Source organism: Silene latifolia, chromosome 9, assembly GCF_048544455.1.
Source record: "Silene latifolia isolate original U9 population chromosome 9, ASM4854445v1, whole genome shotgun sequence".
Lineage (NCBI taxonomy): Eukaryota > Viridiplantae > Streptophyta > Magnoliopsida > Caryophyllales > Caryophyllaceae > Silene > Silene latifolia.
In genome coordinates this window covers 49424925-49434355 of record NC_133534.1, presented here as the reverse complement: position 1 = coordinate 49434355, position 9431 = coordinate 49424925, and the positions used below count along the sequence as shown (strand labels likewise).

General features: G+C 36.0%; 1 protein-coding gene and 1 non-coding gene across 2 annotated transcripts; one reads left to right on the top strand and one right to left on the bottom strand.

The window, feature by feature from the left end:
- Positions 1-1189: 1189 nt before the first annotated feature.
- TRNAR-UCG (transfer RNA arginine (anticodon UCG)) lies at positions 1190-1263 on the top strand. The gene has a single exon. It is a non-coding gene; the product is annotated as a tRNA-Arg (tRNA).
- Positions 1264-2337: 1074 nt separating this feature from the next.
- On the bottom strand, positions 2338-7899 carry LOC141599734 (plastidic ATP/ADP-transporter-like). Its single transcript, XM_074419844.1, has 5 exons — positions 6880-7899; positions 5601-5861; positions 4858-5001; positions 4417-4764; positions 2338-2936 (listed from the first exon to the last, which is right to left on the bottom strand). The coding sequence occupies exons 1-5, from the start codon at positions 7672-7674 to the stop codon at positions 2589-2591; spliced, it is 1896 nt and encodes a 631-aa protein (XP_074275945.1). The 5' UTR covers positions 7675-7899; the 3' UTR covers positions 2338-2588.
- Between the last annotated feature and the right edge of the window lie 1532 nt (positions 7900-9431).

Here is a 9431-nt window from a genome sequence, read left to right as displayed (position 1 = left end):
TGGTGCAGTGGTGCGATGAGACGGTGGCGGAGGGAGTTCGGCTGCAGCAAGGGTTTTGAAGATGGTGGAGTTCTGGTGAAGGAGGAACGAAGAAGGTGACGGTCTCGATCCATGGTGATTTGATGGTTGGAACTTGGAAGTTGGTGAAGGAGAAACGAAGAAGGGACGGTCTAGATTTTGTTTACCCAAATCATTGATTTTGCTATTTAGGGTTTGCTGGATTTTGTGATTTGAGGAAAATATGGATGAGAGGAAATCATACATGTCGTTTTGTTAAGGATTATGGTGTTGTAGAAGGTCAGATGTGTGGTGGTGCGCGGTAGTGGTGCTTAAATCGGTGATGGTGTCGGTGGTGTGAGGTGGGTGGTGGCATGGCGGTGGAAGGTAGGCAGGGAAACGAACGAGAGGGCATGGATGGGTGCTTTGTCCAGTTGGATAGGGTAAATGAGGAGGAGTAGTTATGTCAATTTATGAATATTATATGTCCAAATAAGGAAATAGGTAAAAAAACTTGAATAACCGAATAAGAAAGTAGGGAACAATATGGTGAATAGGAGCGAGTACAGAAATTTGTTTAGGGTATGTTTGAGAACTTTGAATTGGAATTGAATTCCGTAATTGAGACATTTCAAGTGTTTGGGAACTCCTAGAATTTGGAATTGGAATTGGAATTGACTCAATTCCTTATCAATTCCAAGCTAGTTAAAATTTGGGGTTCTCAAATACCTACCATATACTAGTCATTTCAATTCCATGACTTCTTACGTTTTATTTTGTGACGCAAATTTCGTCACAATATTTTTATTTATGATATTTTTTCCGATAGGAAATATTTTTCGAGACAATATTTAGTTTTTTCAAATATAAAACATCCAATGGTCTCGACCCATATCCGTCTCACCCAAATTCAATTCCAATTCCACGGGTTTCCCAAACGCAATTTTGGAATTGGATTTAGAATTGAATTCAAACATTTCAATTTCTACAATTGAAATCATAAAAATGAAATCAATTCTGTATTTTCAAACACTATCTTAATTAAAAATTATATGCCATATTATATCCGTGTTTTAAAACCGTATCGTATATTTTGTTCAACCCTACCAAGCACTACTATAATTTGTGTGCTGTTGAGCTATTCAGGTGTTCGTGGCAATTAAATTATACCTGAAAGCAATAAAGGCAAGAAGGCCGCATAGCGCAGTGGATTAGCGCGTTTGACTTCGGATCAAAAGGTCGTGGGTTCGACTCCCACTGTGGTCAATTTAAATCGACTTTTTACTTTTGTTCAAATGCATGTTTGTTTAAGAAAGTTTTCAACGACACAGTAAAAATTGGATAAAAGTCTTGAGCGGCATGAAAGAACGTTGTTAGGGGCTACTATTAACCGAGCACGTTTCTTTGGTCTTGTGTAAGTAAAACACTCACAAAGCATCGTAAGTAACACTCACAAATCTAGTAAAAAGATTAAATCAAGTATAACTAATGTAATTCCTCCACCATGATCATTTATTCACTTATCTATTTAATTTTAGGACAACTTTTCTATATTGAAAAGATTGTTTTGAATAATTTGATCATTCAATTGAAGTTAAGGTAGTCCTTGAGGTGATATCTTTCTTTTTTGTTGTAAATAGAGCGCTTAGGTGCGCAATTCCTTTTAGTAGATCTTTTTTAAGGTTTTAGGCAAAATGGAAATAGTATCATTATCTAAATACCTCTTTTAACCCGCTAGTTCCTGGACACTAAACACCATTAAAGGTACATTCAACATGTATTTCCTTCTTCTACTCTTCGAAATCTTCGACTACTGAAAAAGTTAGAATAAGAACAAACAACACTTCTAATATATCGGTGAAGTAACATCATAATGTAAGATTCTGTCATCAACAGGTCTAATAGTTTGTGTTATCCAATTAGTCTCACTATAGCAGTGAAAGACGGGTCAAATATGCTTAAAGTTGTGACATTTTTGGGCTTATCATGCAACTTGTTACTTGTTTTATGCTTGAGAATTTGTGTTTATCCTACCTTGCAAATTATAGTTGGGACTTGAGATTACTTGGTCTTGTTTGTAAATATGGTCGTTAGCTACGGCATTGATTCCTTGAAGACCTTAAACAATCATACAAATGATTCAACCATCTCATTCCTAAGAAACACGCACCCAAGCATAACCATTGCTCCAATGGCGGTTGACTCCAGCAAAAACCCCACGCGAATAAGCGACTAGAAAACTACATCAACCACAACAAAGCCGGTGTCCAAAACAATTTGGGGTCGACCAATTTTCACCATCTGACACAACTAATGTCAAGGGGAAAAAAAGAAACACAATAAAAATAATAGAATTTGTCTTTAAGTAAAATAATCAGGTTACACATGCTTCTCCGGCGTTCACCTGTGTAATCCAGAAACGTTATCTGGATGAAGTTAATCATACAAACTAAGCTATCTTGTGGTCTAATCTATATAACTAAAGAACAATGAAACATACAAACTACAAAGCACCTCAGGCGTCTCAGCTTTCCAGCTGATAGTTTTATTATAGATTCCACATTCAAAATCCTACGATACAAATCAACCTTTTACTGGGATTTGAGCCTCTCTGATGAACTGTTTGGCGAGTCACCGAGTGTCGGGTTCAATGTGGCCCCGCCATTGAGGGTACCATTCTCAGGGACAATCGGGATCTTAACAGACGCTCTCTCCATCTCTTTCTCGAGCTCTTCCTCCGTGCGCAATGCAGTGAATTGTTTGTCTAAAGATCGAGCAGCTGCGAGCCATGCTGTCACTATCAGGAGCAGTATTCCTCCGAGATAAGGGGTTGAGTTTGCAAGTGAGCCGAAGGTTAAAATCATGAATTGTTGAATCAAAGCTCCTCCCGATTTTCCAAGTGGGTTGCAAACAACATCAATTGCTGCCTTTCCCTTGATCTGCACAAGTGTTTGACATGGTGTTGTAAATTTCGTTTGGCAACATGAAGAATTAGGAAGAGATATGGAGAATATCTTGAAACATATAGCTTCGGCACATAACCAGCGACAGGCTGAATTGCTCGACTAATATTATTAATATTACTCCTTGTATTTCTTTGATATCTTCTAAGTTACTGTTTTGACATGCTACTTGATGGGGGGGAAAATAAATTTACTCAAGCCAAAAGTAAGATTTAGAAAGATAAAAGGAAAACCGGTTCTATTGTACCTAATATTTTTCAAATTTTGTTTCTAAAGATCTCTATGGAAGGAATCAAAGTAACCAAGAGAGTACTTCGTATTTTGGTGGGGAATTAGGGAGCATGGAGGTTAAATGAAGTGAACGAATTACTACAAGACCCTCATACACCGAACAAAGGTCTTACAAGAGACCAATAATTATAAGTAACTAAAGATTTTTGGATCATCATTTTGCATGGTTATGAAAAGAATGAACTATAAAGCAATATATATAGAGAAAATGAGATCAGACGAAAATGACGGACACCAAGTTTGAATCCCAATTCCTAGGAAGTAAGCAACCCACAGGACTTTATTTTTTATTTTCCTTGTATTGAGAGGAATGTCAATGGATCGGGTTCGGGTCGGGTGAAGCCTCATCCGTCATCCATCCGTCCTTTTAAAATCTCATCCAACCCGTCCGTCATCCGTGAAACATATCATCCATCATCCATCCATCCATCATCCACGGATGAAACGGGTGGATCGGGTGATAAACGGGTGTTGTGTATTTATATGTTTCAAGTTAAAAAAAAATGATGATTTTTTATTCTCTATAAAAATAAAGTTAGCTTATTATTTTAGTTTAACTTTCTAGTGGGTAGGTTCACAAAATAGTTATATTGAGAGTATAAAAATATGACAATTTGAATTTTTATATCTTAATAATGTGTTATTTGTAAAAAACATTAAATAAAAAGTAATATAATCGGGTGATGGATGGATGGCGGGTGAAATTTCTTCATCCAACCCATCCGTCATCCGTTTCATCCGTCATCCATCCATCATCCATTTAAGTCGGGTTTTCATCCATCTTTTAGGATCGGGTGGATCAGATTTTGATGGATGCGGGTGAAATTGACATCCCTAACACTGGATTGTTCAAATGATCTGAAACCACAACGGTCTTGCATGGTCAAGATTAGACAAAATCTACCTTTAAATTATCTTATCTCCATCAAAGGGCAGAAGTTATATTGTCATTCATTTCATCTTTAATTTCTAAAAACCCCTCAAGTATTCCTTCTGATAGAATTATACTCCCTCCGTCTCAATCATTTGTTTACATTTTTATTATATAATACTTCTCGCAGTAAATACAAAAGGTAAACAAATGATTGAGACGGAATGAGTACAAATTAACAAACACAATAGACAAAAGGCTCTTCATAGGTTAAGATATTGCGAGAGCACAAACCTTAGTGTCTTCGTCCAATGGAATATATGCCATTTCTTTGCAAGGATCAAACAAACTGTACTTAGCACTCTTGCTGAAGATATTCTGCAAGGCACCTACATAGACAGCTGCTAAAAGAGGAGTAACTCCAAAACTTGCAAGCGTTGGTGCAATGGGCCCGCCAAACAAAATCAATGAAAAGAACCCAACTCCTGAAAGGAGAAGAACAGTAGGGGTAATTGCTGCTGCAACTCCCCAACCAAACTTATCGAATATGAACTGGCTTAGAAGCATCATCGTGAAGGTTGCTATCCCAGTTGCCGTAGAGAAATCGCCCATGAAAGAAGAGTAATCATTTGGGCTTGGGAACTGCATTATAAAGATTCAGATATTCATTACCCAGCAGATTTACTAATTTACCAAAAAACCAAACTTTCACTAAAAATGTAAGCGAGGGCTTACCTGGGCTTTGAGTTTTGATTTCCAGGTAACTTCAACCAGGTTAATACTTATACCATATGCAACGACCACAGTTGCAAGATCCCTGATATACCGTTGGGAAACTAAGAACTTTATGCTCTCCATTGTCCCCATCTTGACCTTTTCCTGTAGAGAGAATGCATAGTATTGACACATTAGACCATTAGAGTTAATCCTAAAGATTACTATTATTTCTATCAGTGTAAATATTAGCCTAATATTCACTGAATTCAAGCAGCGAAATCTACTTACATTGCATGATATATAGCACACATGAAACAATTAGCCACAAATCATAAGCAACACAAACACATGATTTTAAAATAAGAATAGAAAAATATCAGAATATAAATTGATGTATACGGAGGTCTCATCAGTGTGGCCAAGCCTGTAATTCTGTAAACACTAAGCCCAATTAAAGACATCACCAAATGTATAACATACATTTTTGTTTAGACAACTTAAGCTGGGGGTAATTCACGACTTTAATTTGTTGTCATATAAACAAGAGGTGTTTCAAATAATATTTTGTTACATAACTACAGGTATTGTCCATGTTACCATTTTTAGCATGTGAGAGTTTGAGACTACTCTTCAATTGGGTCCATCTCATGCTATAAGACGTCGTTATAGGAGAGTTGTTAATATCACAAATAGAGAAGCAATCACAAAAGTCAATTCTAGTTCAGCAAGAAAATGAATTGTTCACAGGTGAAGTTTTTTACCTTCTTTTTCTTGCTGCTGCTTCGGGTAGGAAGTGGAACATAAGCGTTCACCCACCAATACAGAAAACAAATAGCAAGTCCCATAAGAACCACAATACTCATCATTCCCTTCAGAGAAAGGGCCCAACCATCAACCCCAGGTCCGAGGTTTTGTCTCATTTGGGAAAAGTACTTCACTGTTCGTCCAGAGAAAATGAGGGCAACATTAGCTCCTAGTCCAAACAGAGGATAGAATCGCTTAGCCTCATCGATTGTGGTAATCTGCAAATGACAATTATCCTTATTAAAATCTCGCACAATTTGAAGATAAATTATTTTACACTGTTGGTACACAATAAACAACCACTTGTGATGATGACCGAAGATGTTTTAGCCCAGTGCTTAACAAGAAGTGACTATGCACATAGGTCGCGGGTTAAAATTTCCCCTCTATTTCATTATAGTATCTCTAATTGTTCCTTTGACCGTTAAAAAAACATACTCCGTAACATATAATGATTTCTTACTTAGAGAAGCTTTTTGAATAGATATGTTCGAGCTGTGAACTCAACTTGGCTAGTAACACACACAAAAAAACCGAATACTCGAATCTAATCACAGTTAATTGGCACAAGACATGTATAACAAGTTTGATTAGACAATACTCCATACATTAGAGAACTTCGTTCCAAAGAGGAATACAAAATTTAATTACAGCATTAACAAAATAGTCAACAATAGCCAGCAAAATAAATGGAATCACTGTTGTTACTCTCATCGGTTCATTCTCAAAGGCAGCCTATGATTTGTCCAACCATTCTCAAAGGCATCAAAATAATGAAAGCAATTTGACTTCATAAAATATAGAATAAGACAGTTTAACTGTGTGAGACGGCCTTTTTATTGGTTAAACACCAAAAAGGCCATATAGTTCTGCACTAATTTTCATTTCAGACGGACTATTTCGTCTGAAGGACCTTTAGACGGCCTTATGTGACTATTTAATGACAAAATGTTGTAACTAGTGTTTGCTATTCGGGTAACTTTTTGTCAAAAAGTGGTCACATTTGGCTACAAATGGGTCACATATGGCCCATCTGAAACCTTCAGACGAAAATGAGACCTTGTGATAGTTATGAGAGCAAATTGACTTATCCCATCAATCATTAAACTTCACAAACAAAGAAAAAGCACAAATTTGCCGCAAAATTGATACCAACAGAATGATCAAGGTCCACAGAATAAGGCAGATTAAAATCCAAATACTGTAATTAATGTTAAAAAGGAAGGAGATAAAGACCTGATTAGCAAAACCCCAAAAGAGGACAGAAATGACAACACTGCCCCAAAGTTCAGCCATGACATAAAACAAACAGAAACTCCAGATCCTCAAAATAGCAAGAGGACCAAGAAACCTTGGTCCAAGAGTAGCAAGTAGCTGATCAGCAAGAGCAGTTGGGTGAAAATAATTACTCATTGGATACAAAACAAACCCGAATGCACCGAAAAACGCGATAAACGGTAAAATGACAGTATAAAACAAAGCTTTGGTGGGTAAAACATCAGCTAATTTGGTGTACAACACCATGAAACCAACAGCCATAGGTAAATTAACCCATGTTTTCAAAAATGGTATAATTTCAGCACTTGACCCTTTTGCTGTTACAACCAATACATCTTTTGTATCCCTTAGAATTGTGTAATTAAAAAGGATACAAAAGAACATTAATCCAAGAGGAATAATTTTCTTAAGGGTTGTTAGTTCAATCCCCAAAAACTTTGCGGTTTCGGCTTTTTCACCAAATGAAGGTTGCCCATCACCTCCTGCAGAAGCAGCAGCAGCTGCTTCAGCTTTACAAATGGGTAAATTTCTCAACTTTGAACCAAAATCGGATGAAATTGGATGAAAATTTTGGAACCCATTTGAGGAAATGGAAAGGGAATGAAGGGGTTTGGGTTTGAGGGAATTTGTGGAAATAATTCTAGGTTTAAGAATGGTGCTGCTGCTGGTGGTAGTTTGAGGTGGTTTGAAGAGCCTTAATTTGGGGTTTGAAGGTAGAGATAGAAGCCCTCTTGTTTGTAGAACAGCCTCCATCTCTCCCTTCTTGTAACTTCAAAGAATGAAACTTTGCAGCAAAATGAAGAAGGAAATCGATGAATGAAATTGGGAAAGGAGAGGAAATGGGGGAAGAAGAGATTGTGATAAGGTGGCTGAGTAAGCCTTTGCTTTCCTCAACAAAAGAATACACTATTGGGTTGGTGGAGAATATTTGATGCTTATATAGTCCTATCAAAATGAATGGAAAGGTAACGAAACACCAAACCCTCAGCAGAAAAGGATTTTTTCAAACACAAAATCTAACTTTAGACGGACAACACTATCGGTCTAAATTTGTAAACGGGCAAATAACAACTGGGAGTTGTCTTATACTCCCTCCGTCCTGGTCATTTGTTGTCATTTGATTTTGGCACAAAGACCAAGAAAAGGGGTAAAGGGTCAATTACTAAATGACAAGTTGAATGAATTGAGTGTGAATGATCAAATTACTCATCAAATTTATTCTTAAAATAGAAAGGACAACAAATGACTGAGACACCCCAAAATGAAAAAGGACAACAAATGACCGGGATAGAGGGAGTATGAAAGTGATAACATATTTGATCTGTCTACATCTGTAAACAGATATACTCGTCTACAATGAGACTAATTGTTTTTCAAAATGCAAGGAGTATTGGGTAGATAAATTCTTATTCCATATCCACCATAAAATGTAAGTATTTCCTAATAAAATCTTATCATTATTTTCTTTGTTAGAACATTACTTATAATATTTTATTAATAAATGGTTATTTTCTATTCCTATTAAGAGATATTAACGCTTTATGGTCTTAGGATAAGACCGTCTTAAAGAAGAGAATAAACTATAAACCATTTTTATCGGTAATATTTATAAAAATATATAATTCGGGTATTTGATTAAGTTGAGATTTTGTTTATATCAGTAAGCAATGTTGTTAGGATCAAGATCCTACTTTGGATCGATGAGCTTACTAGGATCGAATCGTAGGATCGAATCGTAAAATCGTAAGATCCTACAAATTAACTAAAATACATAACTCTGTCATCAAAATATGTTAAGATCTCGTGTTTAAATCTCAAAACACCATTATCTTAGCATGTACCCATAAATTATTCACGTTTATAGTAATTTTTATCTTAAGAGTCAAATATAAAATTCTGGTAACTGAACAAATTGATATGTTAATAGTGTAGGATCGAGTCGTATAATCGTAGGATCGTACAATGTTGTTAGGATCGGGATTCTACTTTGAATCGATAAGGAGGGTAGGATCGAATCGGTAGAATCGGATCGTAGAATTGTAAGATTCTACAAATTCACTAAATATAGTTTTTTATTTGGTAAAAATATATAATTGAAGATCAAAACACTTATTTATACAGAAAATGTCGATAGTTAATGAGTTTAGTATCATTTCATGAACATGTTTCTACAACTTACATGAAATTTAGATTTTACGATGTCATTATATAAAAATATATTTGAATATGTTACTATGGAGTCGAATCGTAGGATCGTAAGATCGTAGAATCGTATTATGATCCTACCTCTAGAAAATATCAAATTGATAGGATCTAAGATTCTACAAACATGATAGAATCGTAGGATCCGGGATCGATCATTAATCATTTTTGGATCGTAGAATTATAGGATCGAATCGGGATTCTGACACCAATGGGATCGTAGGATCGGGGTAAGATTCTACTTTAAACAAATTTGAGACACCTTGAACATAAGATCCTACAAAATTAAGATTCTACCTGAGATTAGG

Bases quoted from the DNA above. Each gene is read 5' to 3' on its own strand.
- LOC141599734 (XM_074419844.1), bottom strand. From the start codon at position 7,674: ATGGAGGCTGTTCTACAAACAAGAGGGCTTCTATCTCTACCTTCAAAC. The intron at 5,862-6,879 runs GTCTTTATCTCC...TGTCATTTGCAG, and splicing joins TTTGGGGTTTTGCTAATCAG to ATTACCACAATCGATGAGGC. The intron at 5,002-5,600 runs GTAAAAAACTTC...TTCTCTCTACAG, and splicing joins GCAGCAGCAAGAAAAAGAAG to GAAAAGGTCAAGATGGGGAC.